Source organism: Pollicipes pollicipes, unplaced genomic scaffold (genome assembly GCF_011947565.3).
Source record: "Pollicipes pollicipes isolate AB1234 unplaced genomic scaffold, Ppol_2.1 Scaffold_6138;HRSCAF=7277_pilon_pilon_pilon, whole genome shotgun sequence".
Taxonomy (NCBI): Eukaryota; Metazoa; Arthropoda; class Thecostraca; order Pollicipedomorpha; family Pollicipedidae; genus Pollicipes; species Pollicipes pollicipes.
In genome coordinates, this window is record NW_023596818.1 from 3,378,388 (window position 1) to 3,401,853 (window position 23,466).

The 23,466-nt window shown below is 49.2% G+C and overlaps 1 protein-coding gene across 1 annotated transcript in view; it reads right to left on the reverse strand.

Annotated features, from left to right (window-relative positions):
• LOC119106074 (hepatocyte nuclear factor 4-gamma) overlaps nucleotides 1-16,851 on the reverse strand; it is a 39,765-nt gene extending 22,914 nt beyond the window's left edge. The window contains exons 1-5 of the mRNA XM_037229671.1: nucleotides 16,664-16,851; nucleotides 14,250-14,427; nucleotides 13,732-13,826; nucleotides 3,347-3,474; nucleotides 308-451 (exon numbers count right to left, since the gene is read on the reverse strand). Of these exons, the coding sequence (XP_037085566.1) occupies nucleotides 308-451; nucleotides 3,347-3,474; nucleotides 13,732-13,826; nucleotides 14,250-14,427; nucleotides 16,664-16,772 (654 nt within the window). The 5' untranslated portion in view covers nucleotides 16,773-16,851. The remainder of the gene's footprint in view (nucleotides 1-307; nucleotides 452-3,346; nucleotides 3,475-13,731; nucleotides 13,827-14,249; nucleotides 14,428-16,663) is intronic.
• Nucleotides 16,852-23,466: the final 6,615 nt, after the last annotated feature.

Sequence of the window (23,466 nt, forward strand, 5' to 3'; positions counted from 1 at the left end):
TTAAAACGTCTAACAACAATTTAGTACCCCTAAACGCAGGTTCCGCCGGCTTCCCCTCCAGACAACAAACCGCGTCATTTGTTTCGCATCTCTTACTTCTTTTAAGGGCCGAACGAACGTTACTTTTCGGGAGCGTTGCGATTAACCCTGCGTAGCAATGGGAGGCGGGGGATTACCCGGCATAGTTAGCATATAAGCACCACAAAGGTGGTTGCAAAATGGCCAAAAATCCGTCCATTATTTATGAACGGCTCCATATTACACTGTGGGTCAGACCGCTTCTGTCACGTGACCGCCGGCGGCTCACCTGGTCGTCCAGCGTCAGATCCATGAAAGCCGGAATGCACTTGGCCCACTCCACAACAGCGAGCAGCTGCTGCCGCATCGACTCACACACGTCCTCTTGCGTCGCCATCTGCTTATCGCTGATGTCCATCTCACGACAGCCATCCTGGGGACGGCAGCGGGCTGGGTCAGCGCGGGCAGCTCTGCAGCGAGGACAGACTGTTATTACAGGACAACTCTGCGGCGAGGACAGACTGTCATTACAGGACAACTCTGCGTCGGGAGGACAGACTGTCATTACAGGAGAACTCTGTGGTGAGGACAGACTGTTATTACAGGAAACTCTGCGGGCGAGGACAGACTGGTCATTACAGGACAACTCTGCGGCGAGGACAGGACTGTCATTACAGGACAACTCTGCGGCGAGGACAGACTGTTATTACAAGGACAACTCTGTGGTGAGGACAGACTGATCATACGACACTCTGCGCGAGGACAGACTGTCATTACAGGACAACTCTGTGGTGAGGACAGACTGTCATTACAGGACAACTCTGCGGCGAGGACAGACTGTCATTACAGGACAACTCTGCGGCGAGGACAGACTGTCATTACAGGACAACTCTGCGGCGAGGACAGACTGTCATTACAGGACAACTCTGCGGCGAGGACAGACTGTCATTACAGGACAACTCTGCAGCGAGGATGGACTGTCATTACAGGACAACTCTGCAGCGAGGATGGACTGTCATTACAACAGACTGTCATTACAGGACAACTCTGCGGCGAGGACAGACTGTCATTACAGGACAACTCTGCGGCGAGGACAGACTGTCATTACAGGAGAACTCTGCGGCGAGGACAGACTGTCATTACAGGACAACTCTGCGGCGAGGACAGACTGTCATTACAGGACAACTCTGCGGCGAGGACAGACTGTCATTACAGGACAACTCTGCGCGAGGACAGACTGTCATTACAGGAACTCTGCGGCGAGACAGACGTCATTACAGGACAACTCTGTGGTGAGGACAGACTGTCATTACAGGAGAACTCTGCGGCGAGGACAGACTGTTATTACAGGAGAACTCTGCAGCGACGACAGACTGTCATTACAGGAGAACTCTGCGGGGAGGACAGACTGTCATTACAGGACAACTCTGCGGCGAGGACAGACTGTCGTTACAGGAGAACTCTGCAGCGAGAGCAGACTGTCATTACAGGACAACTCTGTGGTGAGGACAGACTGTCATTACAGGAGAACTCTGCCGCGAGGGCAGACTGTCATTACAGGACAACTTTGTGGTGAGGACAGACTGTCATTACAGGACAACTCTGCAGCGAGGATGGACTGTCATTACGAGACAACTCTGCGGCGAGGACAGACTGTTATTATAGGACAACTCTGCGGCGAGGACAGACTGTCATTACAGGACAACTCTGCGGCGGAGACAGACTGTCATTACAGGACAACTCTGCGGAGAGGACAGACTGTCATTACAGAATAACTCTGCAGCGAGAACAGACTGTCATTACAGGACAACTCTGCCGCGAGGGCAGACTGTCATTACAGGACAACTCTGCAGTGAGGACAGACTGTTATTACAGGACAACTCTGCGGCGAGGACAGACTGTCAGTATAGGACACCTCTGCGGCGAGGACAGACTGTCAGTGTAGGACACCTCTGCAGCGAGGGCAGACTGTCATTACAGGACAACTCTGCGGCGAGGACAGACTGTCAGTACAGGACAACTCTGCAGCGAGAACAGACTATCGGTACAGGACAACTCTGCAGCGAGAACAGATGCATCGAGAGCAGACTGTCGGTACAGGACAACTGCAGCGAGAAAAGACTGTCTTTATAGGACAACTCTGCAGCGAGAACAGACTTTGTCGGTACGGTATAACTCTGCAGCGAGGACGGACCTTGTCAGGACAGGAACAACTCTGCAGCGAGGACAGACTTAGTCAGTACAGGACAACTCCGCGGCGAGGACGGAGTGTGTTCGGAGTGTGACAAACCTTGTAGCGTGTTGGAGCGAGTGAGGGCGAGGTGGGATTAAAAGGAGTGCCTCATATTTGTGTGTGAATTAGAAATGTGATGGCCGTTTTCAAGAGCATTCAACACAACTCACAGTCATGTACTTTTTAAGAATCCAAGTCCATTTTGCTTCTGAGCTTGAAGCACGCAAACTCGTGCGGACTATTTCGCGCGGCCCATTTGAAGGTCACCCGGACATGCAAGCGTCATGACAATGTCACGCGAATACGGCCAAACCAATGGCCACGTGGTCCTCAAGGCCAAGATAATAGAAAAAAAACCCTCTTCGTGTGGACTTTTCCAATACCACCCGGACATGCATGCGTCATGGAAATGCCACGCGAATACCGCCACCCCAATGTCCGTGTATTGCTTAATGCCGAGAAAACATGATCATCGAAATATTCGTGTCAGACCTGCGTCAGCACGATTCGAGGCGTCAGTGGTGATCAGTTGACCTCTCAGTGAGCTTATTTCGTCTTATCTGATGTTTATTCCAATAAACTGAAATCCAGAACAATCCCTTAGACACACTTTTATGGACCACGCCGGGGTTTTACATTTACAGACTAGGAAACAGTCTCAGAGTTGATGCGCTAAATTCGCACGATAATCTTCCATATGGAGGCCCAACTGCCATAAATCAGGAACATCAGAATGTCCCGATAAATTTTTGGGCAAGATCTACCTTAACGGTCTCAGTACGCTAGGCGTTAGAGTTTCCAGTTTCCTTACGCTTACGGCTATGTTTAACTTAGCGGAAGCAGAAGCGCAGTGGCCTCCGTCTCGACCCACGTTTCTACACCGTGCTTATAAATAATGAAGAGTCCTTGTGAGCCTCGCCGGCTAATGGAGATGTTAGCTTAAGCGAAGCCCGCACCAACGGGCAATTACCTGCTATCCAGCGTTCCCACTCCGTGCAAATACCAGTTAAAACCCCACCGGCAGAAGCAAATACCGGCTCGAACACTCCGGCCGCGTTCAAACACGAGCCAAGACCGATTGCTCAGTGCACTCACCCAGCTGGAGTCGATCTGCCGCGATATGACCTCCGCGTTCAGCAGGATCTGCACCGACAGCGAGCTGCCCGAGTTGTCCTCGAGGCTTGCGCGACGCACGCTGATCCTGTCCCGCTCATTCTGCACGGCTGGAACGCGAGCACGATCATTACAAGCGTGCCGTCGCTGCCAGATTACAGCGGACAGTTTTTGGGAGCAGGCGTGCTGGTGATTTGGGGCCTTTGGAGCGCGTTGGCTGCGAGTGTTCGTGGAACAATCTGTGAGCACCCAAGAGTCGTCTGTTATGGCCTTCAAACATTTCTTTACACACTAAGTGGTGGTATGTTGAAGGGAACGATTCTGGTCTACAAACGATTTTCTTCGGAACATTTTAGTAGTGTCTTTACATTACAATAATGTAATAAGTATTGCAATGTTTAAAAGTTAGGTACATGGATAGGTCCTGACCGGACTCAGTAAGAGTCTTTCTCCAAATTTGCTTCTGCACTAATTCGTTAACCTTGCCCTGTGGGAAGAGCATGACACTACGCAGTACCTCCATGATCGCTGTATTTAAGTCCGCAGTATTTTAGGCCGAAAGCCTAGCAAAAGGGCACGCTATTTCATCCGTTCCACATTTGTTCGGGCTGAAGACATGCGCGGCATGCACGGAGCCGCTGCCTGCACCGGTGCCGCGTGCGCCGGGCCGCACAGACTCGGGGCCGCCGCCCGCTCGGCCCGTAACGACGCATTGTGTCGGCGGCCGGCTCCGGTGACGGCAGCGCCCGGCCAGGCTCACAAAGCCGCTACGTGACCCGGCCGCCGCCTGCCCGTTCTCCGCGCCCCCCAGCGCCGGCTCTGGGGTGGGGACATCACTGAGGGGTCACTCAGCGATGCCGTCAGCGGGCCGGTGCCGCGGGACGTGGAGGCACCGACGGACGGACAGTCCCTGCGGCGTGTGCGGCGTGTGTTGCTCTGCGCAAAACCGTTGGGGCCACAGTCCGCAGGGGAAAACCAGCTGCATAGCAATATTATACCGCACGGTATATATATTCCATGGTAACGACGGCCGTTTAGCCGCCAAGGCGAAAACTAGCATTTCCATTTTCTCGCTTCTTATCGGAGGCAGTCATGAACCACGCTAGAGTCAATCAAATTTAACGGACTTAAAAACCAAATCTTGAGCTGGTTTGAATGCAGGTTTCAGCTCAGGTGTCACTTTTCTCGGTAAATTAATGTCGAACACCAAAATAGGCTTTGAACTTTTTCATTTCAGATTCATTCCCATGGTTTGCATAGAGGGCCTTTTGTTCAGAGTCTGCCGAGTAAAGGCTGTTTCGAGCTAGCCGAACCCGCCATCCCAGACTATGCCGTCCAGTTCAACGGACTACTTCCCCTTCAACCGTTCAGAAGACAGGACTGCATCGGTTACCCCATGCCCCACAGTCCTGCGACCCAGACACCCCAGGCCCAGGCTGACCCTCGTTGGCCAGCTGTCAGCTGACCTTTCCATATCAGTTGGGTCAAACAACGCGCTCCGTCCGGGACTCGGTGCCCAGTGGATAACGATTCCAGCGTTCTCTCTCAGCCCCTGGGTTTGACCGTGCGGCATCATCACGTATCATACATTGCATCGTACTATAAAGTGTCGATGGAGAAGAAGTAGTCACGCCAGAAATTGTCTTTCTTATATCGTAAAGCACAATTCTGAGCAGAAAATTAACTGGCGTCGGCAATAACTAATCCTCGAGAACAATGCATAAACACTTTTTGAGAGCAAACACCGCTAGAGCATCATTACAAACGCTGTTCCAGAAATGACCAGTATTATTTTCTCGCCAGGTGACGGTCGCCTTCTTAACCCGCTTGAAGGTAACACCTCGACAAGTGTTTGGACGGTTGTCTACATGACTTAAATAGTCACGTGTAGAAACACAATTTTGGGTCGCGGAATTCCTGGTCCAGGACACTTGCTCGGCAGTGGCGCGAGCAGGAACTCGCAATGAGGGAAAAACTATAAAAAAACACTGAAAACCCAGGTTAACGAGCCTCCGCAGGCGCAAAAAGTTTCTTTGAAAACGTAAAACATGTCACATGTCCTCGATTTGTTTAGTTTGACTAAGCTACCTCGAATTTTGGATTTTCAACACGTATTAACGTATATGTAAATGCGCGCAAAAAATATGATAAGAGGAGGAGCACGTGTTCCTGGAGGTCACTATGCGCGCACGCTCCTGTGGTTTGGATGTTATAGTAGTGTGATGCTTGCTATTACGCACACTTCTTCCCATGCGCACGTTATTTCATATTCTGTATAAAAACGTGCTTCAGTGTCAGATAAATCATGTCGGCGTCAGTAGAACAGAAACGGTAAAAATAACTGAATGGTAATAGAATGGAATGGGAGTACTTTTAGCGTAGAACCGTCCAGTGCCGTCAGCTATTGCCCGCCAAAGAAAAAAATTCGGATAGCCGCAAAGATTTACCATTTGCATAAAGTTTAGTATTAATCGATCTGTAAATAATTGCACGAAAGCGACAAACACCGTTTTTTTACATATACTGCCATATTCAGATTAAGATCAGGTCATCAACAAACTTGGATTTTGGATACGTGTTGCCATTTATCACACACTCTAGTCGATCATCGCAACAAACGGATCGGATGCAGATGGACTGATGCTCTCAGTAATCGGAAGAGCTCTGTTCTTGCGCTGTGACCAGTCATTTAGCAATGACTCATCACGAGTGTAAAACCTGTAGGTGATAATTGGTTCACGTGAGCAAAGCTCGCACGCGGCCACGGCTAAGCCATGCCAGAGCTAATGCTTTGCGCGTGCCGAAAGCTCGCGCTGATCACCGAGCTTGGAGATTAATGAAGCTGGTGACGCACAAGTCCGGTGACCAGGGCTAGTGTCGGCCCTGGAGACAGGGCTCGTGTCGGCCCTGGAGACTCTCGCAAGAACCCTGTGAACGCGGATGCTGAGGCTTATGACCACTTCCATACGCACAGACAAGTGACTGCCTCTTTATCTGTTTAACATGGCCCAGAAGGATGGCATACGTTGGAGAAAGTATTCGTGTCGCTGAGAAGTGTTTTGATAAAAAGTGTTTACAGCAGTGTTTTTTTCTTATTCTTCGCCTTTTCTGACATGGCGTTGTCGGCGAGAGTTCGGCATTGCTTCCGTGATGATAGCTTATGACTGATTTGCGGTTGCCAGAGCATGGCACGGAAGTGCATCGGCAAAGCCAGTAATCAACCTGAGTGGTTGCGAAAATATAGGAGGGATGGCTTAGGATGCAGCCAACTTCCGTGCAAGAACACGCCAGGAGCGAGAATCGCTGGGGTCGTGGTTATGTCGGTCTTAAGCTTAAAGGCGCGGCTAAAAATCTGGGGTTATCTCATAAAACATAGCCATAAGTACGAGCGAAATGATGACCGCATTTACCACACACGCAAGACTTTGGACTTAAGCCCATCCTCTTCAGGAGGGTTTTCACACAGTGTAAAACACTTGAACACCGAACTTTGCACTGCCTGCCGACGTAAGACGTATGTGCAGTGAATCAGCTTCGCTGTAAATCAGACAACCGCTGAGGCAAGCATGGGCACGCTGATGACACATAAACCCTGCAAGTGACCCGCTTAATCCGATGTCTGATAACGTAAGCCTGTGGGGCACGTGGCTGGTACTCGTGCACGTGCAAATCAAAGTCCTCGGCAGCACGCCCCTGGCAGTCCTGCTCGCGGTTTTGCTGGCATTCCGAACGCCATTGGGTGAGGGGGTTACCGTCCCAGCGGTACCATCCCGCGGTCACTTCCTGCGATCCTCAGCCAGCCCATCCCAGTCGACACCGCTGCCGGCTGCCTAAGCTTCGGTGGGCTAAAACGGATCGCGTCCTCGGATGACTTCAGCATGGCGGCTGACTCAGCCATATACCGTTCGGTCATACCCTCAGATAATTCAGCAAACTTCCATCCTTGTCCGCTCTATGATTTAGCAGACTTGTAGTAATAATCCCTGCCTGTCATATAATTTAGCAGACTAATCATAATTATCCCTGTCTATCAAAAAAATTAATAAACTTCCATCCCTTCTTTGTTTCTTGATTGGTGTTTTCGGGCGCGCCCCAGTCCTTCTTTCAAGCAGTATAACAGCTCAAGCATGTTGATTGTTCCGTGGCAGCCTGGAGCTCCTCGCATCTCACTGAGCCGCCTGCTGGCTCTTTGTGCCCGGTCAGCTGCCGCAGGTTCGAGAGCGCGCCTCTGTCGGCGGCCCACATCCAGCCGAGTCTTCGCCAGGTCAGCACACCGCTCCGCTGTCAGAGTGTCACAGAGAGACGGCCCGCAGGACCCGTCATGTCCGTCACGGCTGTCGGGGCGCCCGTGACGGCGATCGCCGATGCTGCACAGAGACCGGCCGGCGGTGCGGCACCGGCCCCTGTGCGCTGGAGGTCCACCGCCACGCTCGCCGCGACGTCCGGTGCACCGAAGCACCGCCGACCGGGCTGCGTGGCAATTATGCAAGGATAACTTCGCTGCGTGTTAGGAACTGCGCACACGACATTTTATACACAGAATGACCCTGAGTTTAGTCTTGAGAGGATACGCGTGCACCTCTTCTTTCGCCTGTGGCTAAAGGCGCAGCCAGGATCTCATTAAGGGAGCGCGAGTAGGGGGAGAAAACATCACGCCGATTTTTAACACGCGCCCGGGTGATTGACTGAATGCCCGCGGGCGGGCGGGGTCAACTTTGACTCCCTGCTGAGATCTCAGGAACTAAGATGGCTAGAAACGTCAAATTTACAGGGCAGATCAACTCGTACAAGAACTCACTTGTGTCAAAATTTCAGGTTCCTGGGTCATGACCTTGGGGTCAAATAAGGTCAAGAACTTCAAACTCCGGATTGGGGCCTCAAGTGCCCCCCGTGCCTCCTCATGCAACCACCGTGAAGCTAGGTACCTGTTCTAAGCGTAAGTCTTATGAGGTCAGTGACCTTTTTGACCTTCATTAGGGCAGGGTGACCAGATTTCCACAACATTGCTTTAATGTTGCTATTCGAATAAGCGTTAGGGATTACGACGGGTGATATGTTTCTAATAACAAAATGTTGACCTGATTCATTTTACCTCAGTGACCTACCTCGACCTTTTAAAAGTCCATGGAACATGTCTGTCGTGGTCCCTTTCACTAATAAATTCGAAATGAGCACCATAAGCTACCGCGTGCAAACGGCCTCTCGAGCAAAAAGTGAACTAGTTTTTATCTCGTTCTGACTTTCATACATATCCCTAGGTCAATGGATGTGATTGTAATTCTAAATTCAATTGGTTTTATTGACTAAGAAACTATCTCAGATATGTATGGTTTCGTCAAACACTCCATTATTGCATCACATTGAACGATTCCCTAAAAATGCCCTTCGCTGGACATCCATGGCCTCACGTTGACCTGCTATAGATCAGCGACGTTACAAGGCAAATATAATTTTTAACTAAAGATTCGCTATTCAATTCCCTACACCTGCGCAGAGTTTGGCGCAGCTACGCAGCGCCATTCGGAAATAATTCTGGAAAAACCTTCGGGGCTGTCAATCTGGCCCCCGCCTGTTCGAGCGCGTCTTAACATATGTTAGAAGTCATCTATGGTGGAAAAACGAAACATCCGGGCCAAGGCGGCCCCCAGGCCTCTCCCTTCGCTGCGCCCCTGGCTGTGACCGTACTCCTGCGCTCTGTTTAAGCTGCGACACTTTTTGGTGCATATTTCAAGACAACACACAGCGAAATCTATAAACCATACCGGGTAGGGCTGGAGCGCTCAGATCAGCCAAATTTAATAGGTCAAATGTGTGGGACGGACGTGCTCCTCGATACGGTGTGGTTACGGGGTGGTGGTGGTAGCACACGAGACACGCATGGTAACCGGTGGTGGCATATAGTAGACCATCGTCATTCTGACGGAGTTTCTCATGTGTCGCGCCGGCGAATCTTGTAGACCGATCTTCCTTGGCTACACCGTTTAGATATTCCACGAAGAGCTACTCGAATTCGAATGGAATTACGCGACGTTTCTGATCACCGACAGGGGCGTGGGTTCGCAACATAAGTCAGAAAGGGAGATGGGGCTGGGCAGGAAAAAGGGGCTCAAACTGTCGTCAAAATGTACTCACAACAGGGCTTCTCAGAATTCGACATGCTTTCTTTCAATGCTAGAGGGCTGAAGCCTCCCGCCTAAATAGGAATTAACGCCCCTAATCACTGATATCATAGCAAGTATGCTCAACCCATGCCAGATGGCCGTTTTTCACCTTATCTAGAGAAGGATGAGGCTCCACGCAGAACCTTGTAATCTCTCAAGCTGCATGCGCTAGAGGAGGGCAGCGGCTATTCCATCCAAAAGTGTACCTGAGCGAGTCACATAACATCACTACAATCGTCTGTTGAGGGTCAAACCAGGTCACTGGTCAAAGCCAGTGAGTTTAGCGCCTGCTTTCCATCATTCGAGGTAGCCCATCAGCGGATGTGCCTGCCATATTCAAAACCGCGTTTAGGGGTGAAGTTCTGCGATCACAGGCCTTATTCCGCCTTCTGCGAGGCTAAACTTGACGCGATAACAAATCAAACGATGCCGAATAGATAGTGTTTATCAAACCGCAATCGAATGTCGTTTAATGCGATCAAGATTTGCCACATCACGTCATGCAAGGCACCGTATCGCTACACAAATATCTCCTCATACGAAATCACTTCAAGCCTGAACCTGGATGGTTCGGCCTCTTAAAAAACATTTTAAAAATGACTTGGTATTGTACGTGACATGGTACGATACAGCAAACCCATGCAAGATATAACTGGAGAATGCGTACTTTACGACAAATATACAACACAAGGCACCCATGCGCGGAGTGCGACCGACAGCACATCGACAGGCGGAAAGAAGTTTTTGCACACCGTGAAAAAAAATCATTGGCAACTTCGGAGAGTGAAATTTCAGAACCTGGCATCCAGCAAATCAAAAGACATTAAAAACATATTGATAGGGACATCCCGAGCCCCAAGTCCGGCCGGGGTTAAAAGCAGGAACGGAAAGACAAAAACGACAAATGAAATTGTAAAAATGTAAATTAAACGAACATGAGCTTTTGCAAGAACAAAAATACAACGTGACTTCCAAGGAAATCATTAAGCCCGGAAGCGGCTGTCCGCGCACCCCCTGAAGGCCATGCGCGACCATGTGCCTACGCCTCGACTGATAGCGCTTCGGAAGATATCGTCGAATGAAAACAGCCGACAGATGCCTGGTCTATGAGTAGGCCAAGGCCTGTGATCATAAAAAAATGAAACTTTAAACAAGTGGTGTAGCCCGGGAGTCTCATGGGACGCATTCTGCTACCCTATGACAACGTGATATGGCAAATATAGCGTTTTTTTTTGTTCTTGTTTTTTGCGTCTTGTGTTGAGCGTGAACTTTCAAATCGTTCATTCAGAACTCACCAGGCACTAAACAAGCTTCTTACCATCTTGCACATTAACTGGCGGTTATGACATCTGGCATGACAAGAACTGATTACGCGACTTATCGTTTTGCATAGCTCCGAGTGTGGTTATTCCAGCCGTCCCTGCGAAATTCGCCATATAAGGTGTGAAAAAGGTATACTGCTATGACGCTCCTAGAACAAGGACGCGAAAGGTGACGCATAGGTTCTGCAGCGAAGCAATAATATCCAATAATTGTAGCACTACAGAAAAAAACAGCAATAGAGAAAAATAGGTAGCCAACATGGTGACACGTTGTTAGCATGTCACCCAGTAACCAATAAGGAGTCGCGCATCTTTGTACGAGAAATACGTTTGAACAAGGAAAGCTCGGGATTTGCTAACTGCTTTATTGGTCGCATTCTGTTGCGACTCGGCCCATACACGACAGAGCGGGGGAGACGCCACGTGAGTCCGGCCAGCCCGATATAGAAGTCCTAAGGCTGGATGGGTGGTAGATTTTCATGGCGGCGATCGCAGTTTCTTCGGTCACTGCGCACGCTTACGATGGGAAATAATGTACCTACAGCAGTAGGTACAGAAATACGGTACCTACAGAAATAATGTACCTTTCGTGGCCTGAGAAAGGATCATTTGCTGTGGACGCCAGCAGCCGGGATTCTGCTGGACTGAACAGTCGGTAACGGTGGTGAACTTCCCGGGAACTAGAGGCTTAACTACGTCTAGGGTAGAAAATGACATCAGATTCATGTAAGTCAGGCTTTTTACAAAGGCTCCGGCCGGTGTGAACTTTTGCAATCTGTGTTTGCAAAACTGATTTGGGAGCAGGGACAGTTGCGTAGTTTACCATACCACGTGCCTGGCGCTCATTGTCAAGATGCCGGACTCGCGGTGATTCTGCATTCATTTTTTTGCTGGCGGCCACAATATAACGCACGATGATACATGAATGAAGGCACACCAGTGTCCAAACTAAAAATAAGCTCTGACAGCAGAAGCCGAAGCCTTCATTTCTTGTAACTATGTTTTTAAAAGTTCCTTCCCATTTCTCATCTTAGGGCGCATGGTACGAAGTCTTACGATATGCACTATTAGAATACGATATGATATGCATTTAGCCTCTACCTGGTCACATGTCTATGATGAACCGATGAACCGGTACACACGTTTCATATTCCATACACGTTTCGTGAGAGCAGGAACACAAGGCATGGCAAATGGCTTCATCACCTAGATTTAAAAGCCGTAGTTAATCTGAGCATTTATCCCATAATCTGTGCTTTCACAAAGTGATTTTGACAGTAACCATTGCCTTGACTCATAACCCAGTGCCATCTCCCATGGCTGATTATTCCAGGAGCGCAGCCGGTGCCCGCAGCACGACCTCTCTACGCTCCATAAACTTTACAATTTGACGAATTGCGTACAAGAGATATTTGGGCCCGAAAGGCCCCTGTTCTGACGAGAAATAACCAGCACTGCCGCACGCGCCAAGGCTGTACGAAGGAGCTTCAACTCTAACTGAGTTGCCCAACAAATATTCCTCAGGATTTGTCACCCAATCGCCATAACTGTCTCATCATTCAATTACATCGTGGAAAATATATGGCCGGCATTGGTGTGGTGGAGCGGGAATCCTTGGTAGCGAGGAAGCAGCGGAAACGAGGGGAGCGATGGGTCAAAATCACATTTTTCGATTAAAATAGGACAAGGCGCCTGTGCGACCCCATAGGCAAAGTCTGGCTACTACACTGCTCATAGCCACACTAAATCGTTTAGGCATTTCGCAAGCCTGCATCCATTGAAACAAGGATCTGCTCCATCTTTGAGTAAAGCTAGCCAATGACACGGTACCTGAACCGATAAATCTTTAAAGGGAGTGTTCCACATCTCTATGGGGTTTGAACTGCAAAGTCATCTTGAAGGCCTTTCCGTGCAGCTCACAGCTCTGCCCTTCTTAAGACCTAAATCCCTCTTGCTTCTGACCTACACACCCGCGAAAATGGGGAGAGCATTTCGGGGAGGGTAATTCGGGGAGAGTATTCAGGGGTATCTTAGCATTCATGGCGTCCTAATAACGACATTCAAATTCCGTCATTTCATAAACTATGCGGCGATCAAGGTCAATGAAAATGTAATGCTCGAGCCGTTCAAATCTGGCGTTCGTGAGGTGCATTATTTCGAGATATATCGGCCGACAATTGCCTCTCAATCAATGTTGTGCAAGGTCTTCAATATCTCCGGATTTGAAACATTTCCTTAAACCGAATGCAAAGTCTGCTATTACGTGGCGCTTTTGGGAATCAGTATATACAGTCGTGCCGTGTCGCATGTCACAAAACGTTTCAACGAGTTAAGCCCACCAAAAATTATCTTCTGCCCACCTATGACCAATTTTGCAGCATCTCCTCCTGATGTACCGAGTTAAGCCCACCAAAAATTATATTCTGCCCACCTATGACCAATTTTGCAGCATCTCCTCCTGATGTACAAAGTGCTTTTCTTTTTCTCAGATGCTCGGTCTTCACACTGCAGTATTTTTGCACCGCATTGGTTTTACGACCAGATTTCAGGAAAGATGGCACCATTTCTACATCCAACCTGTAGCGCAATATCTAATCCACAGCATCACGGATGGCAGGACGCAGCATAACGCGAGGAATTGGCTATTCTTTTAATACACGATATTTGTTACGGTTAAAAAGCGTTGCGGTTAAAAAGGAGGTGTGGAAAAATGCTAGCATTCTAGGGTGTAAATTTAGCGTTTCATAATGCCTCTAATCGGTAACACAATGCAGGTTGCCAAAAAAGTCGTGGTGACGAAACATCGGGCGTCAATGACCGTTCCAGGGCGCATCAGGAACACGTTAGTTCGCCACAAAATTCATAAAACACCCCCTCATCTTACCTTCTTTTCTCATGCCAGCGCGGAAGCACTTCCGGAGCCTGCAGTATCGGCAGTGATTTCTCTTTTCCTTGTCGACCAAACAGTTCCTCTCGTACCTATGAGGGAATGGATGGAGAACGCCACGGTAAAAACCACTACGCACATTGAAGATATTCAGTATCGGACTATGACGCGTATAACTGTAATAGGTCTACCAATCTGATGCAACCAACGAGTCAACCTGACAGCGGACAGGAAAACCTAGCAGCCTTTCTAGTATCTGTTCCGCATTTTTGAGTTTAGAGAAGCAGAGCGTAATGGTTTTGACGATACGCCTTTACGGGCCAAGCATGCCCACGACCTCGGCGAATCAGAGCAGACGGATTCACCAAATAAAGAAGCCCTGTGGTTGTGTTAGAGGCCATGGCTTAACATACTGCAGTAAGATAATTATGATGCAACCATCCACAACCGAAGCGACCAAAGACAACGTAGAATGCATTCCTAGGCAGCCCATATATGTGAACCGTTATCCGCACCTGCAGTTATACTTCTGATTTTTCCTGACGGATCGACGGAAGAACCCCTTACAGCCATCGCACGAGATGGCATTGTAGTGCTTGCCGGTTGCTTTATCGTTGCAGATACCACACAGCTGGTTGGTTGTCGATGAGTCGATCTGGGATATGGACGTTGATTGGTGCAGGTCTATCTCACCTGCAACAGTTCGTAAGAGTCAGGACCTCGGTTCGTGGTCTGGACCAAGCAGCCCTGTACCCAGCTCGCATCTCTCTCTCTCTCCTTCTCTCTCGCGAGAGCGAATGCTCTCCTCGAAGAGGAGAGGATCCGAGCTCCTACTAGAGTACAGACCCTCAGCATCTCCTCCTATCGAGGATCGACTCTCTATCGCAGATTCTCTCTCTCTCTCTCTCTCTCCCAGTAACTCCAAAAAAATTCCAACATAACAGGATACCCCCAACACCTCCCATCCGTCCTCTCTCTCCCCTCTCTCTCTCTCTCTCTCTCTCTCTCTCTATCTCTCTCTCTTCTCTCTCTCTCTCTCTCTCTCTCTCTCTCTCTCTCTCTCGTGCAAAAATCTGGAACGGTTGGCTGCTCTTAACAGCTGGAAGACTTCTTGTAATGTTTAACACACACACATGTCTATAAATCACGTCTTGTAAGCTTGTTCTGAGCTTATGCATCTCGGACAATGCCCACCATATAGTGCGCGAGCGATGTTTATTTAGAGACATTTCGGTAAAAATGCGGTGCACTTAGTTTAAGACCCAACAGTTGATGCAACTTACCAGACAACACCGACTTCGCGCTCAAACGGTATCAGGGCTACAGCACGGCCCACAGCGGGGTGACACGACAACATTTCATCAGCTGCACTGCTACTTATAACACCCCGGACACATGCTACAGTGTGGCTTTGCCACGCCTGTCGGTTTATTAGCATCTTCCCAAGTGATCCCTCGTGGAACTGTAACGCGGAAAGAGCGTCCCAGGAAAGAGTAATCCTGGGCCAGGCCCCTTCCGGAGTTGATTCTTCTCAAAAGGGTCAAAGGCGCGCCACAAAAGGGTCAAAGGTGAACATCCACGAAGCCGGTGGGGCGAGATACGCTACGGAGGCGTAGGTTGAATTTCACGATTCCGGGGGGGGGGGGGGGAGGGAAGGGCTCAGGTTAAAAATGCTCACTGAAAACCTTGTTTTAACGCGACGCACGCACGCGCATGTTTTTACGTCTCGTAGAATGAAATCACACGTTCTCGACCTCATTTTTACGTGCGTACTGAAATTTGAAACGGTCAATATTTAGTTAGCCACGTAATCGTTGATACATGCTATAAACTCAGTACGGGGAAGAGACACATACCGCGGGGGCTAGCTTAGGAGGCGTGCAGCCGTAGCTGGGGATGTGCTGACCGTGCACCTTACGGCGGCCCGCCCGCCTTCCAGCTCGCGGCGCCCGGCCAGTGTGACAACATTGACTAGCGGTGTTTGGCAAATTCGACTCTCCGCTCCTCTCCCGGGACCAGTCCGCGCGCGCGACTATGCAAACACGTCCGGCGAGGGAGGACGGAGCGATCTGCGGTCTGACCTCGAGAGCACGGCCGGCCGGCACGGTCCGGCCTCGGGCGGCCGCCCGGCGCCCGTGACCTGACCTCGGTCACCCGCTGGCCGACGGTGAGCCGACGGCCAACTTGCAGCATGCAGGGTGGCGAGGGCCTGCGAGCCTCGTCACCGCGCCGGTGGGACGGACCACGTGACAAGCGGACCGCAGTGCCGTCCGTGACCACCAGGCCGCCAGAGTCCGCTGTTACGCCCCATCCCCATGTTACATCGGCGATCATGTGTAACGCCGGCTGGAGATCTGCCTGCCGGGACCTGTCAGCGCATGACTACGATAGATGACCCTCGGTGGACGACAGACGGCTCAGGGGATGCCTTACCTATAGAAACCAAGCGCCATAACTGCCTTCCCGGTGCCGGGACAGCGCAACCTCTCAAGAGAGGCAAGAAATGGAGGGCACACGCAATTTTTATCAACTTTCTTTTCATGCAACGTCGTCGGTTAAATGATAAATGTTGACCGGGAATAGGGTAGCAGTCACCCCCTCCCGCTCCCCCAATCCGTCACCCCTGACCACGTGAGACGGTCATCTAAGGGCCAGACTGAGGCCAGGCTGAGGTTGGATCTGAGGGCAGAGTCCAGACGCACGTCAACGGTGTGCGAGTTACCACGTGGCAGACGTGGACGTCGCACCGCGAACCACGTGTTGACCAGACCCTGCTGCAGACACCTTGAAACTCTTAGTTTCGTGTGCTTTTGGGGGAAATCTACCCGTTCCTGAGAGCCGCAAAGTCCAGCATGACGCAAAGCACGCACACGCACACACATGTTTTGCATACGCTCGCTCAACATTCAGTGCTGGCTCGGCAACTCACCAACAGTCGAGGAGGGCTGCTGCGTGGAGCTGATCACGTTCTGAGAACTGGCGGCGCTGTGGCTATGTACGATCACGGAGGGGGGCCCGACGCCCGACAGCGAGGTCATGACCCCGGTCACGTGTCACAGCTGCCCGCGGCGCGGATCACAGCTCGCGCCCCGACACCTCTCACGCGCAGCTCACTAGCGCCAGTCAACAGCTGGGCGAGACCGGCGGCCGGCCGGGCGCCTATCACTTGTCGTCATCAGCCGCCACAGCCAATCAAACGGCCAGATAACACAGACCCCGCCCCTCCGAACGTACGGCATGTCTCAGAGGCGGCGTGTCGAAGACCGGGCGGCATGACAACGCCCGGCAAGTCTGAGACACCGGGAGGCGAAAAATGCTCCGGTTTCTCCGCAGAGCTGGTTGCACACAGGTGTTACCATGGTTACGGCAACGGCGCCAATAGCCAGCTTATTTCGTAGGCAGCAGCATCCCGGTCATCTGAGGGTTTGGGAGCAGTTGGCATTAAGAACAGTTTGCCGTGAAATAAAATGCATCACGTTAAATGCCACACATTCATCCCTTTTAATATTGCCCCATTTTTCGACCATCATGAGCTAAAGAATCTGAAAACGTCCGGTTTAATAGACAGCACTTTATAATCATGAGTGAAGCAGTACTCTTTCCCTGAACACCTTATGAAAGGGCTGGCACTTGGCGGATAGTCGCCAGTTCCGTTACCATAATATGGCCTGTTCTCATGCCTGACATTAAGCGAAAGATAATTTCAAAAAATTAACCCAGAAGCACAAACTTTAATTCGGGTGCGGAGGTTAAAGAAGAAGGAAAGACGTTAAAGAAGTTAAGAAGGAAGTTAAATAGGGAAGGAAGGGGGGCCGATCAGCTTCCGCGAGAGATGTCAGCAGCACTATACCGACGTACAAACAGTATCTAGTTCGTCATGCGAATTCCCCCACGTACGTTTTGAGCTTCCTCAACCTCCCGAACTCCCACATACACTTGCCACCATTTTGGTTAAAATGCCATTCTGCTCGCCAGAAACACACGTCAACCGACAACCACACACCTACAAAGAACTTCAAAAATCTGGTATGCGCGCCCACGACGCACATTGTATCGGTCCGGATAGCGCACTTTTGCCTCTGGCTGGGTCTGATGGGGATTTAGAGAAGCATCTTGCGATTCGGAGACAGCTGAGTTACTGTATGTCAATGCGATTTTGAACGCAGCACTTGACTACCTGATAATTATTCTGCGCGAGGCAGGGCATTATAACCAGCTGATGGTGTGGATCACTCTAAAATCGCCCTACTCGACTCTGTTGTCAAGCGCAAGGTGGCGTCAGGCAGAGCGGGGGGGGGGGGGGAGACAGCTGGGTGCAGACTACCCCTCTCCTGAAAGCATGGACAGAGTCATGTCTTGTTCATCCCCCTAAAATTCCACCACAGACCAAACGAATCTGAGGCAAAAATTTCTCTTTAAATCAGCGTTTAACACGCGCCCGGGTGGTCGGTTGAAGAATACCCTTCGCTTGGGCGGGGGTTAATTTGACACCTTCCTTAAATCTCAGAAATTAAGAGAGCTGGAGACACCAAATTCATGGCGTGTACTGGCCTGCCCATGAACTCGTCTGTGTCAAAATTTAGGGTTCACGGTCATGACTCTCGGGTCAAATAAGGCCAAATAGGGTCAGACTACGGGTTGGTGTACAAAGAGCCCCCAGAACCTAGATACGTGTTCTAAGCAAAAGGTCACTGATGCTCATTTAAGGCCAGTGGCCTTCTTTACCTTTCGAAGGTCATGGTGACAAAACTCATGCAAGACTGCTTTGAGTTCTGCATTTGAATAGGCGTTCAAGGTTATGCTAGGCAGTATGTTCCTACAAACAGAACTTAACCTCGGTCATTTTGGGCTAGTGACCTATTCTGTCCTATAAGAAGTTATTGGATGATGCATCATGCGGTTCCCGTTATCAATAAATTGGAAATGGGCACCAGAAACTACCACATAAGAAAGGTTTACAGTAACGAAACGGGTTGGTTTTTGTGTAAGTTATTAAGTGCATGTGTGAGTAACATTATTCACAAAAATAAGACAGTATTAACAGTTTTATTCCTCGGAGAACAACCAGGAGAATGGAGGAGACATATATGTGTTGATGTTTCGGCAACATGTGTTTATCGAAACGGAGACCAGAAGTGAATCGAAAATTGCCTGCCGATGATCCTACTCATTTTCAGGTTTTTTAACAGCGAGCCTCAGTTTTTACAGTACACCAATATTCAGGGATTAAACAAGGAGTAATTTCCAGCTATTACTACGACGCAGCACATGTCTAACTAAGAAGTAGAATGCGCAAAAAATATGTGTGCATCCAAACGAGTTCAAGTAAACAGGCATCCCGCATCACGCTTCATTCAAACATGTAAGCAAGTTGAAATAAACAGGCATCACATATCGCGCATCAGTTATACATGCAAGCGATTTCAACTTAACAGGCACCGCGCACCGCGCGTCAGGCATTGCTTACACATGCAAGCGATTTAAAGTTAGCACACATCACACATCAAGACACGCATCAAATCTGCATTATCGGCGTTATGAGCCCTGATCTGACTAATGTGTATATATATATATATATATATATATATATATATATATATATATATATATTATCATGAGATGCGATAATTAGGGGGGTCTTTGGCCCCAAACTTGGGCTCCAGCCCCCGACTTTGGGAAGAAAGTGCACCAAATTTTGGGAGAAATCTGTCTGTTGGCATCTTGCGGGACTAGATTAGGTTTTTTCAGTGTTAAAGCCCTCGCCCCAACACCTTTTGTGAAATTACGCCCTTGGTTGGGAATATTATGATACGGACCCAAACGGAGCTATTACCATTAAACATTGTCTACATGAGCAATAAAAGCGTAAGATTGTCCCCCAGGTTTGTTCCACCCCCCCCCCCCCCCCCGTCACAGAGACGTGGTTTCACTTACGCATGGTCTGTTTCCTTCCAGATTAATGCTAGGTCCACGATCAGCGCAAGAGCGGGATGGACTCATCAGCATCACGCTAGGGCGCAGAAATTGCTCTCGGAGCCAAAATACATCCGGTAAAATAGAACCCGACCGCTCCCTTCACTCTAGTCCGTCTTTTCATCCACTCTGCATGATCTGAGCTCACCATCTTGAGCGCACCGCCATCCCCAGGAAATACACTTACCGCCACAGATAGCAACATATGCATCATTGCTGCTGGTCACTGGCTCCGCGTGGGGAAGGACGACTGGAGCGAGAACGGCCAGCCGGGGCGGACTGGGCGCCTGGGAATCGGTCAGAGCCGACCCCATCGGCACGAGCGAGGGAAACTACCCGCTTCTTTGCTCCTGAAACGAGAATAATGTCTTTTCTGCGGCATCCTCCGCACAGCTGAGCAGCGATGACGAAGTGCTTGTATGAACTTGGCCGGCATTTGGCGGGACAACTTGTAGGAACTGCTTGATATTTTAAGATGAACGTGCAATGCTGGAATTCAAACAGGGTTACTTTGCAAAAATGTCCAAAAATCAAAGCTTTTGAATTTTAGTCTTATTGTTTTCTAAGCCATTAAATACGGTGTATTGTGTACAAATGTGGTCTATACATGCATCTACTTGGACATGGGCGGAAAGTAACTGCGGAAAGACAACGTGCAGCACAAAAAAGTGGACGGAATATGAAAGACACATGGACATGCGACGCAACCACACGTTATGCACGGACATCGCACTCGCCCAGGCCACGTGCTACATAACAATGTTAAACTTGATTAGTCTACATACTCAGCACCAGAGCACACACGTTCGCGAATCGAGAGTGAAAAGAGCAAAACTTTTCATACTTCAGTGATCTGCAGTCAATCACAACTTTTCTTAGCCTCAAGTTATTGAACACCAGGTGGCCCCGTATTTCAAATAAGGAAATATGGGACCATTAAATATGGGACCATATAAATGTTTTCCATTCCAGGGTGAAATACTATCGTTGAGGATATCATCTCCAACTATTTTGTGCACACATTTGACATAACCGACAAATCTGAAACCAATGCAAATAATTGCCAACAGCTCTCACTTCGCGCGAACTGTAACCTGCTTCGAATGTAACTTTGTTTCATGACCCATATTCATCAATACGCTAAATGCCGTAAAGCACTACATATCCACAACATACCCTTATAAATAGTCCTGGTTCCAGAAGTGCACTCGGCAAAAAGCTTTCCTTAGCTGATTGGACCCATTGAAGATTCAGCTCAAAACTCACATGAAACTGACCAGGCAAATGTCCCTCCGACTTGTGCGATTGTTACAATTTACAAACGCTTAATTCATTCAACTGTACTTCGGATGGTTCTTAGTTTTCTTATGCTTGCTGACCTTGGCCGCAACTGATTTACGCATTTGCTGTTTAACTTTAGAGATCTTTTGCATGGCTCTGGTCCTGCCGAAACCGCACGCCGTCTTTCTTACGTTTTCCTTAATTGTCGAGCCGGGAGCGCCGAGACTTGTTATTAAATCCCCGGATGTTACATGTTGTACTGGATGCTATGTGTTCCTCTTTGACATACGGTTTATTGCGTCACTAGCGTAGATGGAGTGTGCTCTACTAGTTGCCTGTTCTTGGTTAACAGTCAAGAAAAAATAAGCTAAATGCAACATGTTCAGAAATTTGGTGGCTGGGACTCCCCTGCTAGCCTCGCCACATGTTCTTGTGCGACGCCTCGGGGGCCATTCTTTTATGGTTAAAAAGCCATTTGGGCGCATTAACTACTAGAAAATATTGTCCCACCCGGCCACCTTTAGTGTAATGCCTGACCCAAAAGCCACCTTCCCCTCCGCTTCGCCACTGCTTACCGCTGGTGCTCGTTCCTTCCCGTTTCGCTCGGCTTCCAAACCGTTCCAAAGCTCCCGCCACTGAGTCCGACTTTCAGGTCACAGTCCGGGGATCCCGCCACCACTGGTGACTCTCCGTGCCGTCACCAACTTGTCACAGACGCGACAATTCCGCGACGCCCCCTCCGATAGATGCCCCACTGCTGCGGACAGACACCTGCCGACCCCGTCTGCAGTCAGCTGGCCGTCCCGTCAGCTGACCGGACACCGCCCGGGGTGAGGCCAAGGTCGGCGCGGCTGTCGGCGGCCAATCAGATGGTGCGGGGTGAGTCCCACGTCGAGTCGTGGAGGTCGGCAAGCTGATGGTATCAGGCCTGGAGCTAATTTATTAACCAATTTTTGACTTATCTTCGCATCACGTACATTGCCCGTATAGTTGCCCTATATCATGCCCTATATATGCTCTATATTGCCCTATATCAATTATCAACAATAAAAACCATGAAAGTGATGTATATGAAATTATTCACACACGTTTAGAATATTACCGTTCATCGCGGCCATAAACATGCATTTTACTGCATTTTGCTGTTGTATATTTCATTTTCAGCTCCATCATCGAGTGGTCGTATGCTTGAGTAGATGCTTAATGGCCACAGCGTGGGTACATATACATATAAGTCGCGTGATATCTCATTTATAACCGCCTGTCTTATTGCTTTTTGGTTTGCATATCGAAAATCGTACTCCGCTCCACAGTTACTGGATATACCTCCGCTCTTCCATAATATCAATGCTTTATACCGCGACGCGTTTGGTTTCCACGTGTGTTTTATCCAGTTTTTGCTTTATTTTTATTTCAGTTTCAGTTCTCGTCGTTTCGTTTTATTTTTGCCATCTAACCAGAACGCAAACAGCAACCAGAAGCTACCGCGATATGCTGAAAACTGTTTCTGTGTTGAAGTCAATATGCTGCAGAAGTCAGGCGTTGAACGGCTACATGGGATAAGTTACCAACGCTCTTCATCCTACGACAGTTTAGTAGACTCTTTCTAAGCCGATAGACCTCAGAGCTTTGCCAGATGTTTTGCTGTGTTCTTCAAAGATATTTAGAACCTCCTGAAAATGGACTGTATATCGTAATGGACCCAAAATTGGTATTTATGCGGCCAACCCACGTCGTCATGGAATGTCATAACATTTTGACAGAATCAATTACTCATAAGAATTATGGAGCATGGTTTTGCATTTAAACACGCGCGCTCTCAGATCTTAGGAACAAAAACCTCGACGCCCGGCGTTGCAGTCTCCGTAGGCCGCGCGGCGTTGGCCTCGCGACTGAAACTAAGCGGTTGCTAACGAGCAGACGAAGAAATGGCGATCTGATGGAAGTACAGGGGTCTTCAGTTGAAATGGTCATGACTAGGATCTGACGCATTTTGGCCTTCAGTGTGCGTTAGAAACATCAAAGGTTTCCTATTTAGACCAATCAGAAAAAAGCATCATTGAGTTTCTGGCGACCAACATCACCGAGACTTCAAATAAATTTAAACCATGTAAATTCTACGATTCCATTGAAAGGCATGAGAACAAAAGTAATTACCGTGAATATTACAGCAGACCGGAGTAGTCTTGGACGGCGGACAAACATCACTCATTGTATTTCTAGCCCAGACCCGCCCGACACGACCCGGGTTGACCATAACACTATTCGACTGCTTAAATTATTGCAGTTTTGCATTTTCGTGCAGTTCTCAAAAGCATGAAATTACATGATTCTTTAACATCTAGCATTTATGGAATGCAGTATTGTCCATGCCTGTGCGTACGAGCTGTTGGATTATACCGACGCAGCAATGATACGACACATGTAGGCCTCTTCCAGGCCACACTGTATCTCCCATAATCTGGATTTCCTCATGGC